This window comes from Oncorhynchus mykiss, chromosome 17, assembly GCF_057628025.1.
Source record: "Oncorhynchus mykiss isolate SJ-2025 chromosome 17, ASM5762802v1, whole genome shotgun sequence".
Lineage (NCBI taxonomy): Eukaryota > Metazoa > Chordata > Actinopteri > Salmoniformes > Salmonidae > Oncorhynchus > Oncorhynchus mykiss.
This window is the reverse complement of record NC_143038.1, coordinates 59,058,709-59,086,064: the sequence shown is the minus strand read 5'-3', so window position 1 is coordinate 59,086,064 and position 27,356 is coordinate 59,058,709. Positions and strand designations below refer to the sequence as shown.

The window sequence follows — 27,356 nt, the reverse complement described above, 5'->3', positions numbered from 1 at the left end:
CCACACAATGACTGTGTTTCTCTAATTTCCCTTCTAAGACTGGCATATACAGCATGAGGCCTGGCTATAAGGGAGAGTGGATGTTTTTGACGTTTCTGTTTTTGACATGGAAAACACTTCTATTACAAACAGATACAGTATATAATAAGGTCAAAACATCACTCAATCAGGGATTTCATCCTCCATCATCATCATCATCATGTGCATGGTAAATTCCATGTCATGTGACATTCTTTTTTTTCACCTTTATTTAACCAGGTAGGCAAGTTGAGAACAAGTTCTCATTTGCAACTGCGACCTGGTCAAGATAAAACAAAGCAGTTCAACAAATACAACAACACAGAGTTACACATGGAGTAAAACAAACATACAGTCAATAATACAATAGAAAAATAAGTCTATATACAATGTGAGCAAATGAGGTGAGATAAGGGAGGTAATGGCAAAAAAAAGGCCATGGTGGCGAAGTAAATACAATATAGCAAGTAAAACACTGGAATGGTAGATTTGCAGTGGAAGAATGTGCAAAGTAGAAATATAAATAATGTGGTGCAAAGGAGCAAAATAAATAAATAAATACAGTAGGGGAAGAGGTAGTAATTTGGGCTAAATTATAGATGGGCTATGTACAGGTGCAGTAATCTGTGAGCTGCTCTGACAGCTGGTGCTTAAAGCTAGTGAGGGAGATAAGTGTTTACAGTTTCAGAGATTTTTGTAGTTCGTTCCATTCATTGGCAGCAGAGAACTGGAAGGAGAGGCAGCCAAAGGAGGAATTGGTTTTGGGGGTGACCAGAGAGATATACCTGCTGGAGCACGTGCAACAGGTGGGTGCTGCTATGGTGACCAGCGAGCTGAGATAAGGGGGGACTTTACCTAGCAGGGTCTTGTAGATGACCTGGAGCCAGTGAGTTTGGTGACGAGTATGAAGCGAGGGCCAGCCAACGAGAGCGTACAGGTTGCAGTGGTGGGTAGTATATGAGGCTTTGGTGTCAAAACGGATGGCACTGTGATAGACTGCATCCAATTGATTGAGTAGAGTATTGGAGGCTATTTTGTAAATGACATCGCCAAAGTCGAGGATCGGTAGGATGGCCAGTTTTACGAGGGTATGTTTGGCAGCATGAGTGATGGATGCTTTGTTGCGAAATAGGAAGCCAATTCTAGATTTAACTTTGGATTGGAGATGTTTGATGTGAGTCTGGAAGGAGAGTTTACAGTCTAACCATTTTCTAATTCTGCTCCAGTCAATTATGGTGCCACCAACCTCCTGTGGTCAGATGTTTTGGCCTATACTACACTAGCTTAGATCAGGAACAGTTTTAAGCTATTAATCTGTTGCTATTCTGATGCTATTTATTTTGATGCTAGACACCCACATAGGTCCAATTGTCTCTGGACAAATCACTGCCAAAAAGAGACTGCAGTTTTAATAGATTGTTCATTCACAATGACACACTTCAGCCTACACTTTAGTCTACAAAGTTATTCATAGTGTCACAGTTTATAATAGAAGGCCTAATACGCTAAAATAATCATCACAGCAATAGTAAAACAGCTGTACACATAAGTCTATTAATATGTCTATTTTTAAATTGCAAACTTCAGTGTCAATACCATACAATGGATCGCAGCCTACAAGTTAAGCCTACAGTTTTTATCATTGAAACAACATTTCCCAAACACCACTGCTGCAATATATATATATTTTGTTGTCCTCAGTGGCAATCAGCTTCTTACCTCCTCCACATGCGCATTGAAGAAACGCCCCTTTTGCTTATATTTATAAATAAATATATATAATATAAGCAAAAGGGGCGTTTCTTCAAAGCGCATGTGGAGGAGGTAAGAAGCGGATTGCCACTGAGGACAAATTCAGCTGTCAAAGAAGCTTTGTTCTAACTGGAGTTTCAGTCGGCGATCATGGATTTATACGAGGACGGCGCAGTGGAAATTCACGTTTGCTGATCCAGCCCGATTCGATCATTTTTTCGCCTCATTCTTTCTTTTGTGAAGGTAAAGTCTTATGCAGATTCTCACCCTGTAGCATAGTTTTGAGAGGAGCATCATCCTCTAACGTCATACATGAATTGTCAAGGAACCCACGCGTTATAGTCTACCTCGATATAGTAGGCTATGTATTCTATAGTCTTTAATGCATTGTGTTTTCAAGACCACCAAAATTGGTCTGTATCGTGGAATAAAACCTGATACTTCAGACGTTAAAATGTCAGATTGTTGCATTTTGAATGAGCTGTGAGAAATTTCAAGGTGGCCACCGATACATTTTTGGTTTATGTGACTAGGTTACATTTGACAGCTTCAGGAAATGAAAGATGTAACAATGTAGCCTAAGCAACAAGCAAAGACTGACAATGTAGCATAACAATGTAATGATAATGTATCAATTGAATATATATATATATATATATAAAACTACTAATTTTGTTTCATCCTGATGATTTAGGAGCCTATCCAAGACAATTAGTGTTGCCTACATCAATGATAGAATAGGCCAACAAACCAAGCGTAAAAACAAGCATTGTCAGATGGTTCTGATGGAGTCAGTTAGACCTATTTGCTACATTCTAGATGGCTACAATATTCCCTTCTGTTTGGATCATTTTTATATTGGGGATGTTGAGGCACAATGGTTTCGGGCAGGATTTGTACTAATGGAAAGGTCTGCAGACATTTCAGTTTGGACACTAGGTAATTAGAGTTGTAGGTTTTTCAGAATATTCCATAAAGAGTGAGGCCTACTTAAAAACATTCAGAAGCTATCTTTTGTTTGAGTGTAGGTTTCATGTACAGGTAACTGCCAAAAATAAAGGATACGCCAACATAGTTTCTTAATAGGACGTTAGGACACCACGAACCAGAACAACTTTAATGCACCTTGGCATAGATTCTACAAATCTGTTCAACTCTATTATTAGAGGGATGCGACACCATTCTTCTGAGATATTACATCATTTGGCGTTTTGTTGATGGTGGTGGAAAATGTTGTCTCAGGCGCCACTTTAGAAACTGCCATACATTTTCAATTGGGTTGAGATCTGGTGATGGCCATGGCATACATTGTTTTCATGCTCATGAAACCATTCAGTGACCACTCGTGCTCTGTGGATAGGGGCATTGTCATCCTATGTGGGCATAGGCATGGTAGCCACAATAATGGCCTGCCCAGCATTTTTATACATGACCCTAAAAATGATGGGATGTTAATTGCTTAATTAACTCAGGAACCACACCTGTGTGGAAGCACCTGCTTTCAATATACTTTATGTCCCTAATTTACTGAAGTGTTTCCATTATTACTTACTTGTATCGGTAGCCTATCACTACCCAGCAACCTGCATGAGCTGTGTTGAGTGTTGAAAACTATAATTTGAAACCATTAATTTCAAGTTCATTTGACCTAAACCGATATATAAAGGAGGACCTCTGCCCTGTGGCGCAACAGAATTTGAGTGCGTCACCATTTCCAATAAAAGGAATACTGCCATGGACTAACTGCCCATGCAAAAGCCCAGAGATATTTACATGTTGAACTGGGGAATAAACTTTGCCAAATGACCTCAGTTAATTAATGCAAAAACAATTGAGACTAGCTTTAGTTCAAAGGTTACATGGTGTCTTGTAGTGAAAAGTATAAAAGAGCTCACTCAGCTGGTGATGCATTAAAAACAAAAAAATAAATTTGAAGTGAGATTCACGAGCACCACAATGTCTTTTCCCCCCCATGCTCTACCAAGGTTTTCCAACACACAGCTTTGACCTACTACCGTAACTATATTGTACTTCCAACTATGTGTAGGTAGGTTGCTTAGGATTCAAACCTTCTCAAACAGTTTTTATAGAGGAGGTGCTTCCATAATAATGGGATTTGTACCGTATACAAGGTAAAGCATTGGAATCTTCACACACCACAGTAAGACATTATCTCATTACACTTCGTTTTCATGTTTTTAAAATTTGTATTAAATGAAAGCAAGCTTTGCTTTCATACTTACAAGACCATCAGGCTTGATTGAGCTGTGTTGTCTTGTAGTAATGTGGTGCATGCCTGTATTTTATTTCAGCAATAGATGTCATGGGGGGGGGGGCATAGTAACATCCTTTTTTGGTCATTAGGTGCCAAACATAACAACAGGTGAGGTGGTGGTGTGTTAGAGCCTGTCTGCATTCCTAATTTCTGTAACTATTAGCTTACCTGTGTAATATTGGCATAAGCTCACAACCACTTGTTTCAAACATGGTCCTATTTTATAAATTGCTGTGCTGATCAATGGACAGTTCATTACCTCTGTCAAAATAATATGTAGCTTAAAGTTATGTTTGTACTTGTATTTCTTTTTGCAATAAATATGGTGTCGCTACAATAATACACATTTACAATAGGCCTATATCTACAAATGCATACAGCCAAAGGATATATGAATATAAACTGGTATACATCATTTTAATAGCGGAACACTGTAAAGTCCATTATCCTTCTGAAGAGTATAAATTAGGCTGTTTGAGAAGCTTTGAATCCCAAGCAACCTGCCTACACTTAGTTTGAAGTACAATACCAACATAGCTACTGTAGTAGGTCAAAGTTGTGTGCTGGAAAACCTTGGTAGAGTATGGGTGGAATAGGCTTTGTGGTGCTCATGTGAATTTCCTTTTTCGGCTTCAGACGATGCCTATTCTGACTTAAATTGTAGTTTTGTTTTTAATTTCCATCGTTTTTACACTGGAAGGTGACTATTATAATACAGCTTAACACATGCTCTCCCTGTGAACCCTCACAATGTTGTGCTTTTTATATTTTATTTATTGAATATCCCAGCTCATAATCCTACTGATCATTGCTCAAAGCAATTGGCGAGAGCAAGGAAACAAAGACTGAAGCAAATATTTACTATGCGATTACACAATGTAGCTGGCTAGATGACTACAATGAGCGCAAAATATGGATGAGCTGTTCTCATCGGAAGGGTTCTGAAATATTATTTCTCGCCAAGGCGAGGTGTGACTGAATATATCATAGTCATCCTCCTCTGTGGAAATGACTTGGGACAGCCCTGGTGCGTCAGATGCGAGTTGATTTTGGAGGTAGTCCAGCTGAATTCTCCCCGGGACAACAGTGATCTACTCTGACAGCACACAGTGGAGGAATTAGATGTTCCAGTGCGACGAGGACATCAAAAAGCACAGAGATGGCCAGGCGCTCTGTCAACCAGCTGGTGTTTGCATTTCTCTGTGACAGGTGCATGCCCACAATCCTCCACTCAGACATAAAGCACTGTGTCCCCGGGAAGTACCGTAGGGATGGCGTGCATCTCACGGATGATGGAAATTACCTCTTCCATGAGAGTCTGAGAGCTGGGCCTGCATCCACAAAGTGTCTCCGAGTAGACAATTGGTCATAAGTGCTGAGAATAGAGACATTTTATTCCTACTCTTACGGGTGAAAATAAAATCTATGCATGAAGCCTCTTCAGTAATAAGGCACACCGAGTCTACAACTATTTAGGACACCTCCATGAGCTGTCCTAACCAATTAATGAAGAGTTACCAGCAGGTGTCTTGATAATAGAAAAAGGCAGAGATTCAGTGCTTCCTGCACCATAGACAGGCAATTGCTTTGGAGTTATAGAAATATCAAAACATTCCTTCATGATCAATCCATAAATAATCTAGACCTACATGCAACAGTACCGCTTGCACTTTTGACAATGATTTCTTATGAGGCCTTATTCTCATGACGTACAGTGCCTTGCGAAAGTATTCGGCCCCCTTGAACTTTGCGATCTTTTGCCACAGATTCTCGATTGGATTCAGGTCTGGACTTTGACTTGGCCATTCTAACACCTGGATATGTTTATTTTTGAACCATTCCATTGGAGATTTTGCTTTATGTTTTGGATCATTGTCTTGTTGGAAGACAAATCTCCATCCCAGTCTCAGGTCTTTTGCAGACTCCATCAGGTTTTCTTCCAGAATGGTCCTGTATTTGGCTCCATCCATCTTCCCATCAATTTTAACCATCTTCCCTGTCCCTGCTGAAGAAAAGCAGGCCCAAACCATGATGCTGCCACTACCATGTTTGACAGTGGGGATGGTGTGTTCAGCTGTGTTGCTTTTACGCCAAACATAACGTTTTGCATTGTTGCCAAAAAGTTCAATTTTGGTTTCATCTGACCAGAGCACCTTCTTCCACATGTTTGGTGTGTCTCCCAAGTGGCTTGTGGCAAACTTTAAACTACACTTTTTATGGATATCTTTAAGAAATGGCTTTCTTCTTGACACTCTTCCATAAAGGCCAGATTTGTGCAATATACGACTGATTGTTGTCCTATGGTCAGAGTCTCCCACCTCAGCTGTAGATCTCTGCAGTTCATCCAGAGTGATCATGGGCCTCTTGGCTGCATCTCTGATCAGTCTTCTCCTTGTATGAGCTGAAAGTTTAGAGGGACGGCCAGGTCTTGGTAAATTTGCAGTGGTCTGATACTCCTTCCATTTCAATATTATCGCTTGCACAGTGCTCCTTGGGATGTTTAAAGCTTGGGAAATCTTTTTGTATCCAAATCCGGCTTTAAACTTCTTCACAACAGTATCTCGGACCTGCCTGGTGTGTTCCTTGTTCTTCATGATGCTCTGCGCTTTTAACGGACCTCTGAGACTATCACAGTGCAGGTGCATTTATACGGAGACTTGATTACACACAGGTGGATTGTATTTATCATCATTAGTCATTTAGGTCAACATTGGATCATTCAGAGATCCTCACTGAACTTCTGGAGAGAGTTTGCTGCACTGAAAGTAAAGGGGCTGAATAATTTTGCACGCCCAATTTTTCAGTTTTTGATTTGTTAAAAAAGTTTGAAATATCCAATAAATGTCGTTCCACTTCATGATTGTGTCCCACTTGTTGTTGATTCTTCACAAAAAAATACAGTTTTATATATTTATGTTTGAAGCCTGAAATGTGGCAAAAGGTCGCAAAGTTCAAGGGGGCCGAATACTTTCGCAAGGCACTGTATGCCTAAATACTTACAACCACTAGACTAATAAATAGTCAGCTTTTCTTTCAATTATTTCATTAAGCTGCGTGTTATTTCAAGCAGAATATCACGTTGTTATAAAAGATGCCTATAAGTGGGCAATTGAAAACATTTATTTGCGTTTGGGTAAAAATGATAGACCTTTCAAACATTTTATCCCACATTATCGGCAAGTAACTACTGTGCCAAAACAATTGAGTTGGTTAATAGTATTGACAAGTGTGATATTCTGCTTTTAAACCTGTATGATTCAGTGCAAAATGCCTATCACATTATAATGTGTCTATCACATTATAAAAAATATTGGGATTGGTAAAAAAGAAAGAAATATGTATGCCAACCTTTTTAGAGTAAGCAAAGTGATCGTTTCAGGTGAAAATGATATCAAACTTTTTACCATTGCAACATTTGATGTATAGTCACACTCGTGGTTGTATGAAACCTGCTATACATTTCACAGCTGGCGATGCCTCATCGCGATTGGTTTATTCCCCATAATTTGCTATGAGCCGTCATCACTATCACTTCCTTTGCGGTACCTCAAACTGTCATTACTAAGAGTTGACAGTTGATTTTACTCCTGGCTCAGAGTTTGTCTGAGCAGTGACTGAACATCATCCTAAAACCTACTCTGAGCTTTTTTTGTCTTAACTGGGTTTAACAGGATTCTTAGGACCTTTTCTGAGACGCTTTGTGGAGACGGGCCCTGGTCTCTCCTCCTTTCTAGCAAAATGCACGCAGTAGTACACACCCCACACTGCCATTTGTCTGCCTCTCCAGAAACCCAAAGGCTATTTTTAAGAGCCATCTAATGAATTAAAATAAGTGGGTGTGTGTCGGGAGGGGCTGTTAAAACTATTAAATCAATATTTTTCTAAATACTCCCACACCGACCTCGACAAACTGTTTCTGTATGGACCTCGCTTTGTGCATGGGGGCATTGTCATGCTGAAACAGGAAAGGGCCTTCCCCAAATTGTTGCCACAAAGTTGTATGCACAGAATCGTCTAGAAAGTCATTGTATGCTGTAGTGTAAAGATTTTCCTTCACTGGAACTCAAGGGCCTAACCCGAACCATGAGAAACTAGCCCCAGACCATTATTCCTCATCCACCAAACTTTACAGTTGGCATTATACATTGGGTCAGGTAGCGTTCTTCTGGCATGTGTCAAACCCATATTCATCAGTCGGACTGCCAGATGGTGAAGCGTGATTCATCACTCCAGAGAACGCGTTTCCACTTCTTCAGAGTCCAATGGCTGCAGGCCTTACTCTGTTCCAGCCAACGCTTGGCATTGTGCATGGTGATCTTAGGCTCGGCTGTGGAAACCCATTTCATGAAGCTCCTGACAAACAGTTCTGGTGCTTCCAGAGGCTGTTTGGAGCTCGGTAGTGAGTGTTGCAACCAAGGTCAGATGATTTTAACGCACTACGTGCTTCAGAACCCGGCAGTCCCGTTCTGTGAGCTTGTCGCCTACCATTTCGCAGCTGAGCCGTTGTTTCTCCTAGACGTTTCCACTTCACAATAACCACACTTACAGTTGACCAGGGTAGCTCTATCAAGGCAGAAATTTGACCAACTGACTTGTTGGAAAGGTGGCATCCCATGACAGTGCCATTTTGAATGTACTGAGCTCTTCAGTACGGGCCATTCTACTGCCAATGTTTGCTATGGAGATTTGTCGGCAACAGGTGTGGTTGAAATTGCAGAATCCATTAATTTGGAGTAGTGTCCGCATACTTTTGGCCATGTAGTGTATCTCCTTCAAGAGGGAAACCCGCATTGTTCTGATCCACAGGCAGGAACTCTAACCATTTATACTATTAATCCTGATCTTAACACATTCACTTCGACAGACCATTTAAACGTCTGGAAGCGTTTGTTTCTAAATGATTTTCTTCATTCACTCAGTAATAATTGCATGTTTATTTTTCTTGCTTGGTCAATATACAATAGTCTAAAATAGTTGATTTGTTGAAAACAGACTTATTTAGTTACGTAGTTAACCAAGGTAGCAAGCATTTAATTTTATTTTGATGGCAAGCTTCTGCGACCTGATCTCATAGCGTTTCGTTTTATTCCTAGACACTCCATTTAGTATGATATGTTATGTTTCGTATGGGTGTATTCATTTGTGGATGACCATCATCCTTTTTGTATATGTTACAAATTAAAATTTGTTTATGTTACGAAATGCACAAATTCCAATTCGTACAGTATGTTATGAATTTACAATACGTATGATACATTACGAATTACAATTTGTTGTGGCTAATGTTAGCTAGGTGGCTAACGTTAGCTAGGTTAGGGTTAGGAGTTAAGTTAAAGGAATGGTTAACATGCTAAGTAGTTGCAAGGTTGGTAATTAGCTAAAATGCTAAAGTTGTCCATGATGAAGTTGGAACACTCAACCTTTTGGGTTGCTAGACATTCGTGTTATATGCCCATCCACACCATTATGATCCCCGCCTCCTACAAACAAAGACTGAAGAAGGAAGTTCTGGTAATCAGGTCTGTACAATGCTGGTCTGACCAATCAGAATCCAAGCACCAAGACTGTGGTGATCATGTGAACTGGAGTATGTTCCGGGTCACCTCTGGGTATTTTTTATTTAACCTATATTTAACTAGGCAAGTCAGTTAAGAACAAGTTCTTATTTACAATGATGGTCTAGGAACAGTGGGTTAACTGCCATATTCATGGGCAGAACGACAGATTTTTACCTTGTCAGCTCGGGGATTAAGTCTAGCAATCTTTCAATTACATGCCCAACGCTCTAACCACTAGGCTACCTGCCGCCCTTATAACATCAATGAATACACCAACTCAGACACCGGATTTAGAAAAAATGCATAGATGTGATACCAATGGTTTCTTCCAAAACTTACCAAGTCAAAAACTGTGGACCAGACGGCATCCCTAGCTGTCCCCTTAGACTAAGTGCAGCCCAGCTAGCTGTTGTGTTTTTGGACATTTTCAATCTCTCTCTAGCTCAGCCCGTTATCCCCACCTGTTTCAAGATGACCACTATCATCCCTGTGCCCAAGAAAGGGAAAGTAACTGAACTGAATGACTACTGACCCTTTGCACTCACTTCCGTCATCATGAAGTGCCTTGAGAGTCAAAGACCACATCACCTCCTTCCTTCCCGACACACTCGACCCTCTCCGAAGAAGATCATCAGGAACCTAAGCCACCCGAGCCATGGCCTGTTCTCCCCAATTCCATCACTCAGATCCTGGCAATACAGACATCCTACTCTGCCTCCACCCCAATGGACATTTTATCATGCTGAATAGCCACTACCCCCCCCCCCCCTCCCCTGCCTTTCAATGGACAATTACCCTGCCCACACCCCAATGTACATTTTATATTTAAGCAATAAGGCCCACGGATGTGTGGTATATGGCAAATATATTCATGGCTAAGGTCTGTTCTTAAGCATGATGCAATGCGGAGTGCCTGGACACAGCCCTTAGCCGTGGTATACTGGCCATGTACAGTATCACAAACCCCAGAGGTGCCTTATTGCTATTATAAACTGGTTACCAATGTAATTAGAGCAATAAAAATACATTTTTCCTCATACCCGTGGTATACGGTCTGATATACCACGGCTTTCAACCAATCAGCATCCAGAGCTCGAACCATCGTCACATTTGTCACTATAAAGTCCATGGAGAATAAGAGCACCTCCTCCTAGCTGCCCACTGCACTGAGGATAGGAAACACTGTCACCACCGATAAATCCATGATAATTTAAATAAGCATTTTTCCACGGTTGGCCATGCTTTCCACCTGGTTACCCTACCCCAGCCAACATCTCAGCACCCCCTGCAGCAACATCTCAGCACCCTACCCCGGCCAACACCCCCCGCGCTTTCTAAAATCTTCGAAAGCCAAGTTAATAAACAGATCACCGACCATCTCAAATCCCACCGTACCTTCTCCACTATGCAATCTGGTTCCCGAGCTGGTCACGGGTGTACCTCAGCCATGCTCAAGGTCCTAAATGATATCATAACCGCCATCAATAAGAGACAGTACTGTGCAGCCGTCTTCATCGACCTGGCCAAGGCTTTATACATCTGGCCCTTCTTTGGACACTCTGCTAACAAACCTACAAAAGAGCTTCTACGCCATACAACACTTCTTCCGTGGCGTCCAACTGCTTTTAAATGCTAGTAAAACTAAGTGCATGCTCTTCAACCGATGGCTGCCCGCCCCCTCCCGCCCGACTAGCATCACTACTCTGGAGGGTTCTGACCTAGAATATGTGGACAACTACAAATACTTAGGTGTCTGGTTAGACTGTAAACTCTTCTTCCAGACTCACGTTAAGCATCTCCAATCCAAAATTAAATCTAGAATCGGCTTTCTATTTCGCAACAAAGCCTCTTTCACTCATGCTGCCAAACATACCCTCGTGAAACTGACTATCCTACTGATCCTTGACTTTGGCGACGTCATTTACAAAATACTTCTACACTCTACTCAGCAAACTGGCTGTAGTCCATCACAGTGCCATCCGTTTTGTCACCAAAGCCGCATTTACTACCCACCACTGCAACCTGTATGCTCTCGTTGGCTGGCCCTCAATGCATATTTGTCGCCAAACCCACTGGCTCCAGGTCATCTGTAAGTCTTTTCTAGGTAAAGCCCTTTTCTCAGCTCACTGGTCACCATAGCAACCCCCACCTGTAGCACGTGCTCCAGCAGGTACATTGCACTGGTCATCCCCAAAGCCAACACTTCCTTTGGCCGCCTTTCCTTCCAGTTCTCTGCTGCCAGTCTTATATCTCCTTCTCTAACTTTAAGTGACAGCAGTCAGAGCAGCTTAACAATCACTGTACATGTATACAGCCAATCTGTAAATAGCACACCTAACTACCTCATCCCAATATTATTACTTACCCTCTGGCTCTTTTGCACTCCAATATTTCTACTTGTACATCATCTGCACATCTATCACTCAAATCAGATTTGATTTGATTTGACATCTATCACTCCAGTATTAATGCTAAATTGTAATTTTTCTTTTCTATTGTGTTAATGACTATACGTTTGTTTGTGTAACTCTGTTGTTTTTGTCGCACTGCTTTGCTTTATCTTGGCCAGGTCACAGTTGTAAATGAGGACTTGTTCTCAACTGGGCTACCTGGTTAAATAAAGGTGAAATAATAAATAAAAAACAGTTGTAAATGCGTGTGTAATATATTTATTTATTTTTTCATTCACACCTGCACTATTGGAGCTCGGAGCTCAATAATTTTACTGTACACTGCAACTAGGCATGAGTATAAAAATAAAAATCTATCTATAGTAACAATGTTATACATAGGAACCGCTATGTAATTACATGGTAATAGCTCTAGGCCTATAGGTTAAATATGCAGTATTTATCAGGGTAAATGACTGTACGGGTGTGGTATATTTATCACACCAACTCTTGTCTCTTACATCTTTTCCAGGCACAGTCCAGGGTGAGGCAACATGTCAGACAAGATGTCCAGTTTCCTCCACATCGGGGACATCTGCTCTCTCTATGCAGAGGGCTCCACCAGTGGATTTATCAGCACTTTAGGGTATGTCTGTCTGCCTACTGTTATACTGCTGCATATGAATCCAATCCCTCTCAACTTGAAAGACGCACATGCTCATAGATTCATGTCTGTCACAGTACACATCCAATGTCAGACACGTGTTGGTATACATTTACACATAAACATGCACATACACACAGAGCCAGGTACCAGTGAAATAATGAACCTGGTTGGTTTTTGGGGCCAGGGAGACAGCTGGAACTGCTGCCAAGGTGATAATGTCAAATAATGTAGGGGTTTATTTAATGGCTTAGTCAGAGTCATGGCTTTATTTCACAAGCTTTAATAATGTTTGCTCCTCTAGTGTTATTAGCAGAATAAAGCCTTACTCATTCCATTGTTATTAAAGTAATGCCGTTTCATACCGGTTTCAGCTGAAGTGGTGGAGCATATAATAATAAAAGCTAGATTGCAGAATGCTTGTCGTTGAGGTGATAATGTTCTATGCCCTTAGAAGACATTTTGAGAAATGGAAAGGGGGAGAGTGTTTGGAGCTGGAGTGTGAGAGGCAGAGGTCACAGAACATTTTTGGAGTCCAGCTGAGGATGTAGAGAGGGAGGACTGAGGACACAGAAGTGAGGGGGTTAAAGGTGAGGGGGAGGAGAAAGTGAGTGTCAGGGAAGAGAGGAATGTGTTTGAACAAGTGAAATGTTATATTGAATGGGATAGTGTCAGTGGGATACGGAGCAGGAGATGTGATGTGTTGTGTTGGCTGTTTATAGGATGTGTTGGCTGTCCTTTTTGTCTCTTCCAAGTTGTACCAATTGTAAAACCATGAAATGATGGTCCTAAGTGGCTTAAATTATTTTGCTTCCTGTGTTTGAATTTAAATATTGAGAGCTTATGCTGTATACATTTATACAGAAGCGATTGCTCAAATTAAACTGTACATTTTAAACTGTACATTTTAACATTTTAACTCGTCCTTCCCCTGTGTGATCACACCCATTTAACAGAATTTCACGCCTAAATTTTCATCACGGCTCAGTGAGGGTTGAGGGAGATCATTGACTGAAGCATGAGCTGAATTCACAACAAGGCTGATGGGCTTGACAACACTTCTAGTTCTCTGGTGTCAGAGCTGCGAAACTGCCTCGTCTCCTTCCTGTTCCTCCCTTCTATTTTCTGCTCCTGCCTGTTTGTTGTTCTTTTCCCTCAGTGAAAATGAACACGGTATCTGTGTTGCCATCTCCACTCTTAGCCTCCTTTTTAGCATTGTCATCCATGCCTCTTAATCATACATCGTCACTATCTGGCCCTTTGCTGGGCCCCCATTCAAGCCTTGCCCTGCCATCTCTCAAGAAGCCCCTGCTCTTACACAAATTGCGTAACCAGGCCATGGAAACAAATGTGTGCATGGCTTTGAAGAGCAGCACCTTGACCATACTCGGTTGTCAAGTTGCCAGCCTGGTAATCATTTTTTTTCTCTCCCCCTGGTCCCCTCTCTGTTGTGGTTGCCCTCTGTTAGGAGATGAGCTGAAGGGAATGAGCTATATTTAGAAACAGCAGGCAGTGTACAGGAGGCTGTGATACTGTTGGTTGTCTTTGTGTATCATACTGACCATTATAAAGCTTTGTAACGAGCCACCTGGTCTGCAGCTGGTTTTGAGAGGACAGTTCTGTTCACTACTGTAACAGGGGTCTGGCCTGGGCTGGCTGCTTCCTGGAGCACAGAGCAAGACTGCTGCCCTTTGCTGATTTTACATCAACGTTATTACACTTCTTTACATTATTACACCTCTTTACAGGCTCTGCATAGAAATTCAGTTGAATGACGTCTAGCATTTTCCTTGTAGTGTGTAGGCTGTATTGTTCTGTAGGACACTATTGTATTGTTTAAATAATGTGTAATTCATACAGATACATTTATCCATGATCTGTACAATTCAGGCCATCCATGTGATGCATGGACAAGATATTATTAAATGAAACAAAAAGTTTTAGGCAATCGTAACCCAATTCATTTCCCTTGGGGATATGCTTACAGTGTGTTTTTTAAAATTTAAACAATATAATAATGTCCTACAATACATAGCCTGCACAGGCTATAAATGGAAAATGCTGACTGGACTGGCTCCAGAACCCCATCGAGGTGTCATATTTATCTTTCCGACTACCTGCCAAGCATCCTGTGTTTTGCAGCCAGGAGTAAATCTGAGGCCTATAATGGACTGAGCTTTTATGAAATGGATTATTCCATGGGTGTTATACCTGTGTAGTAACACTGTAAATACTATAGTAACAGCATTGTAGTTCAATATTATTTTAATAAGTGCTTTGAGTGTGCTATATAATGACAAATGAAGGGAGTTGAGTGTTACTACACAAGTAGAATAAGGAACGGTCTCTATTCCACTTGTGTAATTACAATAAACATTCAACTCCATAAATGTTATTATTTAACAATACTATGTAACATGTCAATACAACGTGTGCCTTATGTAATGTGTTGCTACACAGGTTATAAGAGCAACAACTCTTATCAGACACCAATCGTGTTAATGGCTCAGCAGAATGCTCCAAGAATGATGATCCATATGAGGACTTAGTCCCAATCTTGCATGGCTGCACCAAAATAGGAATCAGACAGAGAGTGGTCCTCTGTAGCTCAGATGGTACAGAATGGCGCTTGCAACGCCAATGTCGTGAGTTTGATTCCCCCGGACCACCTGTACGTAAAAGGTATGCATGCATGACTGTACAGATGTAGGATCTTACACTGAACAAAAAATACATTCAACAATTTCAAAGATTTTACTGAGTTACGGGTCATATAAGGAAATCGGTCATTTGAAATAAATTCTAATCTATGGATTTCACGTGACTGGGAGTACAGACATGCATCTGTTGGTCACAGATACCTTAAAAAAAACGTCGGGGTGTGGATCAGAAAACCAGTCATTATCTGTTACCACCATTTGCCTCATGCAGCGCAACACATTTCCTTCGCATACTCTTAGAGAAAAGGGTTCCAAAATACTTCTTTGTGTGTCCCCATAGGAGAACCCGTTTTGGCTCCTCTGTGGAAAGGGTTCTACCTGGAACCAAATAGGGTTCTCCTATGGGGACACCCAAAGAACCCTTTTGGAACCAGCTTGCCACTGGCCATCAAAGGTGAGCATTTGCACACTGAAGTCATTTATGACGCCGAACTGCAGTCAGGTCAAGACCCTGGTGAGGATAACGAGCAAGCAGATGAGCTTCCCTGAGACGGTTCCTAACAATCTGTGCAGAAATTCTTCGGTTGTGCAAACCCACAGTTTCATCAGCTGTCCAGATGGCTAGTCTCAGACCATCCCGCAGGTGAAGAAGGTGGATGTGGAGGTCCTGGGCTGGCGTGGTTACACATGGTCTGGGGTTGTGAGGCCGGTTGGACTTATTGCCAAATTCTCTACAACAACATTGGAGGCGGCGTATGGTAGAGAAATTAACCTTAAATTCTCTGGCAACAGCTCTGGTGGAAATTTCTGCAGTCAGCATGCCAATTGCAGATTCCTTCAAAACTGGAGATGTCTGTGGCATTGTTGTGTGACAAAACTGCACAGTTTAGAGTTGCCTTTTATAGTCCCCAGCACAAGGTGTACTACCTGTGTAATTATCATGCTGTTTTAATTGGCTTCTTGATATGCCACACTTGTCAGGTGGATGGATTATCTTAACAAAGGGGAAATGCTCACTAACAGGGATGTAAACAAACTTGTGTACCAAATTTGAGAGAAATAAGCTTTTTGTGCATATGAAACATTTCTGTGATCTTTTATTTCAACTCATGAAACATGGGACCAACACTTTAAATGTTGCGTTTATATTTTTGTTCAGTATAATTTGAGCCAGTTTGCTACAGCAGGAAAATAATCCTGCAGCAACAGGAAATGGAAATTATGTGGATTATAATTACTGGAATAGTTTGTAGGGGGTTGATACATTTTTTTGTTAGGACAAATCAAATCTGAAATTTCAAAGAGGAAATACTAACTATACTAACTTTTTCAAAACTCAAATACACTACAAGTTTGCATTTCACTTTGGACAAAAGCATCTGTTAAATGGCATATATTATTAAATTATTATATATTAGAGTGCTTGATGAATGCCATTCACAGATGTTCAGGTGTTCAAATTCCAAGTGCCTCTATCAAGTCAGCTGTGTTTTCTTAAGTTTAATAAGGCTCAATGGATGTTTAGATGTTTAAAAGTTAGGCTAAATGTGAATAGCCATGTAATACTAAGTATTAGTAATAATAATGCAAAAAAATCTAGAGACCTCGAAACCCAAGTGTTTTAACCACCGAAAAGCTTTATTTACAGGCACAGCCCCAATCGTTTAATACTCCTCATTTCACCAGCTTCTCCCAAACCAAATATTTATTTTCATAAAACCCCCTTAATACACATTTCAGCCAGGAATTCAGAGGAAATTTCAGCTGTTCTTGCTTTGTTTATTTTTAGCTCAGAAGGTTTGGTTTAGTTCTGAGTGAGCAGACTGGCTTAGTATTGCTATGAATGCCCTTACAGCAGGTAGAGGATGAAACATAGTTCATCCACTAATTAGACTGCTTGATTTCAGGCCTTTATGTCCTTATACTGTAGCTCCTCTCAATGTGCGGCCTCCAGAGAGCACTGTGCCCTGCTCGGCGAAAATTAGGCATACTGAGTTTAATGGACAGTTCCCACAGCAATCTGCCCTCTACGCCTCTTGACCAATAATCTTGTCGTTGATACAATGAGGTAGTGCCATTATGCACTGTGATGCTGATTGGTGATGCATGCAGGGTTAACAGTCTCTCTGCCACCTAACTCCAAGTCCTCCTGACTTCAGAGTCTGGAAAGGCTCTTGATGTTGTCGGCACGATGGGTCGATAAGGATAACACAGTGCTACCAAGGACTGTGGGCTCTCCTTCCCCGTGACCGAGGTGAGTAAGACAGTTAAACGTGTTAACCTTCGCAAGGCTGCCAGCCCAGATGGCATCCCTAGCCACGTCCTCAGAGCATGCGTAAACACGCCAGCCAGCTGGTCTGTTTACAGACATATTCAATCTCTCCCTATCACAGCCTGCCATCCCCACATGTTTCAAGATTGCCACCATTGTTCCTGTACCTAAGAATGCAAAGGTAACTTAACTAAATGACTATCGCCCCGTAGCACTCACTTCTGTCATCATGAAGTGCTTTGAAAGACTATTCAAGGATCATATCACCTCCACCTTACCTGTCACCCTAGACCCACTTCAATTTGCTTACAGTCCTAATAGGTTCACAGACGATGCAATCGCCATCACACTGCACACTGCCCTATCCCATCTAGAGGAATACCTATTTAAGAATCCTGTTCATTGACTATACAGTAGCTCAGCATTCAACACAATAGTACCCTCCAAGCTGATCATCAAGCTCGAGTCCCTGGGTCTGAACCCCGCCCTGTGCGGGTCCTGGACTTTCTGACGGCCGCCCCCAGGTGGTGAAGGTAGGAAACAACAGTTCCACTTCGCTGATCCTCAACACTGGGGCCCCACAAGGGTGCGTGCTCAGCCCCCTCCTGTACTCCCTGTTCACCCATGCCTGCGTTGGCCATGCACGCCTCAAACTCAATCATCAGGTTTGTGGACGACACAACCTTAGTAGGCTTGATTACCAACAACGACAAGACAGCCTACAGGGAGGAGTTGAGGGCTCTGGGAGTGTGATGTCAGAAATATCCTCCCATTCAACGTCAACAAAACAAAGGCGATTATTTTGGACGTCAGCAGAGGGAGCACCCCCCTAGCCACATCGACGGGACAGCAGTGGAGAAGGTGGAAAGTTCCTCAGCGTACATATCACTGACCAACTGAAATGGTCCACCCACACAGGCAGTGTGGTGAAGAAGGCGCAACAACACCTCTTCAACCTCCAGGAGGCTGAAGAATTATGGCTTTGCACCTAAAACCCTCACAAACTTTTACAGATGCACAATTGAGAGCATCCTGTCGGGTTTCATCACCGCCTGGTATGGCAACTGCACTGCCCGCAACCCCAAGGCTCTCAAGGGCGGTGCGGTCTGCACAGCGCATCACTGAGGGCGAACTACCAGCCCTCCAGGACACCTACAGCACCCGATGTCACAGGACAGCCAAAAATATAATCAAGGACAACCACCCAAGCCACTGCCTGTTCACCCCACTATCATACAGAAGGAGAGATCAGTACAGGTGCATAAGAACTGGGACTGAGAGACTGGAAAAACAGCTTCTAACACAGAGAGGCTGCTGCCTACATCCAGACTTTAAATCATTGGTCACTTTTAATCATGTCATTTTAATAATGTTTACATATCTTGCATTACTCATCTCATGTAAATACTGTATTGTATACTATTTACTGTATCTTAGTCTGCCGCTCTGACATTGCTCGTCCATATATTTATATATTCTTAACTCCTTTCCTTTAATTTTTGTGTCTTGTTAGATATTGCTACACTGTCGGAACTAGAAGCACAAGCATTTCCCTACACCCGCAATAACACGTGTATGTAACCAATAAAATTTGATCATGATTGGTTTTCATTTGTGTCTTTCGCACTCAAACATCCACATGGACAGCCACACAAAGCCCTGAGCACCGCCCCCTTCCAATACAGTTGTTGTGTTTTCAAATCCAATCGACGTGAGGTCTCAACCCCCCCAGAAAAAGAAAACGTCTGAGAACCAATCAAAGCTCATTAAGAAATAAGCACAAATCTGTGCAAATATTGTATTTACAACGGCCTCCTGTCCAGACCGGTGTGTGAGCTGTCCCTCGCTGACCATGTGAGTTGCATCAGCCAGGCTAGGAGTAGCATAGATCAAACAGGTTGTAGTTATGAGTAAAAGAGAGGTTTTAAATCCGGATGGAGATTACAGTATTGAGCGACTCAACAGCATTCTGTGCTGTGTGTGTACCAGTAGCATTCACTGCTCAGAATGAAACTTGTGGCTGATGTATTGTTTGTCTGTTTCTGCAGGCTAGATGTATGTGTAGTTAGAGGGATGAGTGTTTGATTGACAGCTGTCATTGCTCCTCCTGTTCCCAGGCTTGTGGATGACCGCTGTGTGGTACAGCCAGACACAGGGGACCTCAACAACCCGCCCAAGAAGTTCAGAGGTAATGAGTACACCCCTTCTATCACTCTGTACAGGCTGCTGTTCAAATGCAAGCGTCCAACCCACACTGTGGGATCAAAGAGTCAGCAAGGAGTTAAGGCATTGACTTCATGTGACCTTTTTTTCACTCTAGTTTCCTCTCTTAGTCCAATCTCTGCTCAGATGTCATTACAATGGATATGATGTCAGCTGGAAAAGGCCTTGTAGAATCTCTTCCAACTCTGAGGCCATCATTGCAAGAGGATTATAACTAAGTACTGTGGGTTTAACCCAGTGGTTTGTGCTCCATGTAAGCATTACAACTAGTAGTTGACACTGAGGGGTTTTTAAAGGTATGTTGAGACATGGAGCCATGACCCCTGATCCTTTGTTATGACATGTGAACTGATGTCTGTGGAAATTAAACTCTACTGAAGCTAATTAACCTTGTATTCACCTGCCTCCCCTCACTGAAATGTGGCACTAGACTATACTACAGTACAGGCTACATTACGCAATTGTAAATGAGAACTTGTTCTCAACTTGCCTACCTGGTTAAATAAAGGTAAAATAAAAAAATAAAAAAATTACAGTACAGTTAATACACCACATTGTGTCACCTAGTGAGAGGCCTGTGTTGACTGTGGTGGGGGTGGTTAACTCCGATGCCCTTTGTTCTTTCACCGCTAAACTAAAATGTTCCTTATACTTGTATCTGGTAGTGGCAGCGTTTTTTTTATTTTTATTAAAGGTGTTGGCAAATGTATCTAATGTCTTCAGACTATGAATAGATGGCAGAGTGCCATGTTTCTTTCATTATTGAGGCTGATTCATACAGTCCATTTCCTGCAAATGTAAGCAGTGTGGATTACGCCAGAACAGAGTTTAGTGTTTCTGAGACTGTCTGGAACAGGCTTGTGTGTTCTGTGAGTAAGAGATAGTAGGCTATTTACTGACGGTTTCTCAAGGCATTTAGGATTGTCAGCAATACATTTTAGTCATTTAGCAGACGCTGTTATCCAGAGCGACTTACATTGCATTCATCTTAAGGTAGCTAGGTGAGACAACAGCATCACAATCGTAGCACGGGGGGAGGGGGGACTTATTTAAGATACTCTTCTTTTAAGATACTCGTGAGACTTATTTACGATACTCTTTAAAGAGATAGGCTATCAGACATTTTCAGAAGATGGGCAGGGACTGACAGAAGACGGAAGCTTTTTCCACCATTGGAGAGCCAGAACAGAGAAGTGCTTTGACTACAAGACTAAGCTAGTATATAGCCTGGTCATGAGTCGTGCTCAGGGTTCATGCATTAGATCTGATTGATCTACATACAGTACATATTTCATGACAGGTCTGACAAGCTTCACTGCTCATATTCAAAGTATTTCTATGAACAGATTAGCATTCCAAATCATACAGATTGATGCAGTAGTGCCGATGATGCATCCTACTGGGTGTTGAACTCCTGTGTGTTGCCAGGGTTTGCCTACAGTAATGTTGCCTGTGAAATGTCAAACTATTTGGTGGTTTTGAGGCCCATTTGTCCCTAAAGCGAGCCCTGGACATTTTCTTGATGTTGATTGCAAACCCTTGTTCCCAGCTTGCTGTTATTGGGGTTTGGATTTGAGCAGGCTGAGGCAGCAACAAAAATGGTTGTTTGATGTGAGATTCTGTTTACTTCGCTTTCACTTTAACTAGAGCTTCATATCTTCAGAGGCATCTTAATCCATTAACAACACTATCCTCCTCCGAAGAAAAAATCATTCTACGAGTGTATTTTGATGCCACTGCTGTTTCATACTTGGATGTTTTGGAATTCACCTTTATTGCTTCAACACATCTAATGCCATGGGTTTGTTGTATAGTCATTCAACAACACCAAATTGTCAGCCCAATTACTGTGATTAAAGAGGTGATAGTACACTGGGATTCGTGCCTTCACTGGTGTCAGCCATGGCAATTAATGACGGTCTGTCAGTTTGAACTGGAGCCGGGTCAATCCTATTGCCATAGTAGATCAGATCATCAAGGACATCAACCACCCGAGCCACTGCCTGTTCACCCCGCTATCATCCAGAAGGCGAGGTCAGTACAGGTGCATCAAAGCTGGGACCGAGAGACTGAAAAACAGCTTCTATCTCAAGGCCATCAGACTGTTAAACAGCCACCACTAACATTGAGTGGCTGCTGCCAACACACTGACACTGACTCAACTCCAGCCACTTTAATAATGGGAATTGATGGGAAATGATGTAAATATATCACTAGCCACTTTAAACAATGCTACCTTATATAATGTTACTTACCCTACATTATTCATCTCATATGCATACGTATATACTGTACTCTATATCATCGACTGTATCCTTATGTAATACATGTATCACTAGCCACTTTAAACTATGCCACTTTGTTTACATACTCATCTCATTTGTACATACTGTACTCGATACCATCTACTGTATCTTGCCTATGCTGCTCTGTACCATCACTCATTCATATATCCTTATGTACATATTCTTTATCCCCTTACACTGTGTACAAGACAGTAGTTTTGGAATTGTTAGTTAGATTACTTGTTGGTTATTACTGCATTGTCGGAACTAGAAGCACAAGCATTTCGCTACACTCGCATTAACATCTGCTAACCATGTGTATGTGACAAATAAAATTTGATTTGATTTGAGTAACAACATATTGGCCTTTCCCAGGTGGAGATTTCAATGGTGGATTACGTGTGCTACTGTCTCTTTAGCTCATGTGGAACACATCTGCTTAATTAATGCATAATGCAAATGCTGAATTTCATAATGAACTGTGTTTGGTACAGAATATGATGATGATGATAATAATAGACTACACTCTCATGTATAGTAGCACTTTGATTGAAACTAGATTAGGTTATTTGGGAGAAAAAGCTATCTACCAGCTATGGATTTGTATGATTGGTTGGGGTTTACTGTATATCAAGCTTCTGTGTTTAACTTTATTCTCAGTCTTGGCGAAGATATCTAACTTTTTCCCCCACTCAACCATACAACCTAGCCAAGACGTTAAGAATTCTAGTCTGATCAGTGATGTGTCAGACAGTAAAACAACCTGAGTGTTGACAGTTTTTACAGTGATTTTACAGTCCTCCCGTTAGCTCAAGGTCAGTGCAGAACGATTCTGATAGCAGCAGGGCGGGCCAGCTGGGAGTGATTGTGATGCTCCTGCTGATGGGCACCTGGAAGCTCTGGCTGCATACTGTCTCGGTCTCTAATGGAGCCCTTTTTAAATTAGCACAACACCTTGGCAGGCCTCCAGTGCAGACCTTTGAAAACACATTTTTGAGTGAAATGACGTGATTGCCAATGTGAGTTTCATTTATTCGAATCAAGGTCATGGAAATTAAATTGACCTTTTTATCCCTGAAAATGAAAGCCCTAGTTTACTTAATATAGCATATCTGTGTCATTGTCACACAAATCACTCTATATTATGTCAACCTTCAGTGACAATGGTGACAAAATGAAGATGTAATGAAACACACCACAACTCCTCTAGTATATTGTACTCTCCTGCACTGTTGCACAATGGAAGATGATTCAATGTAAGGAGACATGCCTGTTGTTGCTCAGGGAAATGTATTGTTTCTGGTTAGTTGTGTGATTTACTAAATGGAGGGTTTTTGTTTTTGGCGCAGGAGCCCAAGATACAGTAACTCCTTCATGTCAAGCAGCTGTTCAGTCTCAATCTAGAGGCTCAGTAGACTCAGGAGGCAGCACCATCACTGTCTTTAGGCCTCTAACAAGACTGGCCCAAATATGTCACTGCTTAGTATTGAGAGAAGAGGAATCAATAGCTACTAAAGCAGCAGGGTACCTTACTATCTTTATGTTCCTTTTCATTCTCTTTTTGGACTGAGAAAACAGGCCTACGTAAAATGTCTTTAGCCACGATTGTTTCTGCTCAATGGCATGTGATTGTCTAAATGGTGAGCAGTTTTTGTTTGCACGGCTGTTGTTTCAGTTCCTCAAATAGCCACATTAGACATGCACACTACTGGACAAGAATCTATTTAATCATCTAGTCTTGGAACCTTAACTTCAGTCAATCCCATTGCTGCAACTATCTGGACTGATGGTTTATTGGGATGTTATAGGTCAGAGGAGTTAAAGAGTTTGTCTGAGGGGTAGGCCTTAAATAGTATTGGTAGACTCCAACTCCTTTTTAAGATGGCGCTGACAGAAGTATTTTGTATTCATTATTTGTTTTCATTATTTGCTCAATGTTTCTTGTGTCATTACCTACAGCAGAAAATAGCTTTTGGACATTAGATCAGCAGTCACTCAAGCAAAATTTGGGGAAGTGGGGCCCTAGTCAGACTCAGACGGCATGCATACCATCCACCAACTTCAGATTATTTTACTCGCTAATGTTCAGTCCCTGGACAATAAGGTAGACAATATCCTTCCTGACAGACACCAGGGACTGTAACATACTCTGTTTTATGGAATCATGGCTCTCTCCGGATATATTGTCCCCGTCCATTCAGCCAGTGGGGTTCTCCGTCCATCACGCAGACAGGAAGAAGGAACTCTCTGGGATAAAGAAAGGTGGAGGGGGTTATTTCATGATTAACAACTCATGGTGTGATTGTGTTAACTTACAGGAACTCAAGTCCTTTTGTTCTCCCGATATGGAATATCTCACCATCAAATGCAGACCTCATTAACTCCCAAGATAATTTTCTTTGGTCATCGTCACTGCCGTGTATATTTCCCCTCCAAGCCTACACTGTGACTTCTTTCAAGGAACTACACTAAACTATGTACAAACTGGAAACGGCATATCCTGAGGCCGCAATTATTGTAGCTGTGGACTTTAATAAAGGAAATCTGAGGAAAACAAATGTTATTAACACACGCACATCAAGTACTTTGGATCATTGTTTCTCTCTCTTCCGGGAAGGCTACAAGGCCCTCCCGTCGGCAAATCAGATCATGCCTCCATTCTGCTACTCCCCACCTATAGGCAGAAACTTAACAGGAAGCACCCGTGGTAAGGACAGTTCAACATTAGTCTCATAAGAGCTTTGCAGACCTGTATTGTGCAATATTTGCCCATATATTATTTTTCTTCAAGCTCGGTTTGGTATTATGGTTAGAGCAATTCTTTATTTTTTTTTAAATTTGACCTCTTTTTCTCCCCAATTTCATGGTATCCAATTGTTGTAGTAGCTACTATCTTGTCTCATCGCTACAACTCCCTCGCTCGGGAGAGACGAAGGTTGAAAGACATGCGTCCTCCGATACACAACCCAACCAAGCCGGTTCTTCTTCTTCTTCTGAACACAGCGCGCCAGCCGCACCAATGTGTCGGAGGAAACACAGTGCACCTGGCCACCTTGGTTAGCGCACACTGCGCCCAGCCCGCCACAGGAATCGCTGGTGCGCGATGAGACAAGGACACGCCTACCCACCAAGCCCTCCCTAACCCGGGCGACGCTAGGCCAATTGTGCGTCGCCCCATGGACCTCCCGGTTGCGGCCGGTTACGACAGAGCCTGGGCGCGAACCCAGGGACTCTGATGGCACAGCTGGCGCTGCAGTACAGTGCCCTTAACCACTGCGCCACCCGGGAGGCCCGTTAGAGCAATTTTCAAGTCTTGCCATTTTGATTTTCAAGCAGATTTAAGTCAAAACTGTAGCTTGGCCACTCAGGAACACTCATGTTCTTCTTGTTAAGCAACTCCAGTGTATATTTGGCTTTGTGTTTTAGTTTATTATCCTGCTGAAAGATAAATTCCCCTCCCAGTGTCTGGTGTGAAGCAGACTGAAACAGGTTTTCCTCTTGGATTTTGCCTGTACTTAGCTCATCCTGTTTATTTTCATCCTGAAAAACTCCCCAGTCTTTGCCAATGTCAAGCATACCCATTCCATGATGCAGCCACCACCATGCTTGAAAATGAGGCAGCTACTCCGGGATGTGTTGTTGGATTTTTTTGCAGTATTACTTTCGTGCCTTGTTGCATACATATTCATGTTTTGGAGTATTTGTATTCTGTACATTTGTATTCTTCTTTTCACTTTGTCACTCAGGTCAGGGTTTCTCAAACTCTGCCATAGGGCCCCCTCTGGATGCACTTTTTGGTTTTTGCCCTGGCACTACACGGCTGATTCAAATAACCAACTCATCAAGCATTGATTATTTGAATCAGCTGTGTAGTGTTATTGTAAAAACCAGAACGTGCACCCAGAATTCAGAATTCAGGAAACCCTGATTTAGGTTATTATTGTAGAGTCCCCACAGTGTGGATTTATCATCAGTTTTGTCCCATCACAGCCACTGAAATCTGTAGCTGTTTTAAAATCCACAATGGCCTCATGGTGACACCCCTTAGCAGATTCCTTCCTGTCCTGCAGCTCAGTTCAGAAGGACGACTGCAACTTTGTGTCTGGGTGGTTTAATAGAAAATCCACAGCATAAATATTAACTTAACCATGCTATATATTCAATGTATGATTTGTTATTGTTACCCATCTACCAATCACTGCTCTTCTTTATGAGGCTTTTGAAATCTGTAGTTGAATCTGTGCTTGAAATTCAATACTTGACTGAGGGACCTTTTTTCATAGATGTTGTATGTTTGGGGGACAGAGGAAGGGGTAGTCATTAAAATGTCAACCCGTATTATTTCAGAGTCCATATAACGTATTATGTGATTTGTCAAATTTTACATCTAGGCTTGCATAAACAAAGGGGGAGAATACTTATCTAACTTTATTTTAGATATTTAATTTTTATTCATTTGTAAAATTGTGTAGAATTCTTTTCACTTTGACATTATGGATTTTGTGTAGATCAATGACAAATTACTATTAAATCTATTCAATTGCACTTTGTAATGCAACAATGTGAAAGTTCAAAGGGGTGTAGACTTTCTAAAGGCACTGTATGTACATAGTCATTGAACACTGGTCACTTTAATAATGTTTACATACTGTTTTACATGTGTATATACTGTATTCTAGTCATGGCTCATCCTATAGAACTACTGCACATTTTCTATTCATATACTGTCCAGTTGAAGTTAGAAACACAAGCATTTGGCTGCACCTGCGATAACATCTGCGTACACGACCAATAAACTTTGATTTGATTTTCCCACTGACCTCCGTGCCTTATTTGGCCATGCTGTTTAACTGGTGACATATATGCAGAGGAAGAAAATATACAGTGCCTTGCGAAAGTATTCGGCCCCCTTGAACTTTGCGACCTTTTGCCACATTTCAGGCTTCAAACATAAAGATATAAAACTGTATTTTTTTGTGAAGAATCAACAACAAGTGGGACACAATCATGAAGTGGAACGACATTTATTGGATATTTCAAACTTTTTTAACAAATCAAAAACTGAAAAAATTGGGCGTGCAAAATGATTTGCCTACCATCAGTAACACACTATGCCGCCAGGGACTCAAATCCTGCAGTGCCAAACGTGTCCCCCTGCTTAAGCCAGTACATGTCCAGGCCCGTCTGAAGTTTGCTAGAGAGCATTTTGATGATCCAGAAGAAGATTGGGAGAATGTCATATGGTCAGATGAAACCAGA

The 27,356-nt window shown here is 41.7% G+C and overlaps 1 protein-coding gene across 8 annotated transcripts in view; it reads left to right on the top strand.

The window, feature by feature from the left end:
* Positions 1-1,803: 1,803 nt before the first annotated feature.
* LOC110494585 (inositol 1,4,5-trisphosphate receptor, type 1b) overlaps positions 1,804-27,356 on the top strand; it is a 157,106-nt gene continuing 131,553 nt past the window's right edge. For 7 of the 8 annotated variants that reach the window (XM_090206110.1, XM_090206109.1, XM_090206108.1 and 4 more), the window contains exons 1-3: positions 1,804-2,013; positions 12,526-12,639; positions 19,707-19,777. In XM_090206110.1, the coding sequence (XP_090062236.1) occupies positions 12,548-12,639; positions 19,707-19,777 (163 nt within the window). In that variant the 5' untranslated portion in view covers positions 1,804-2,013; positions 12,526-12,547. The remainder of the gene's footprint in view (positions 2,014-12,525; positions 12,640-19,706; positions 19,778-27,356) is intronic. The other variant, XM_090206112.1, reaches the window with a different exon arrangement.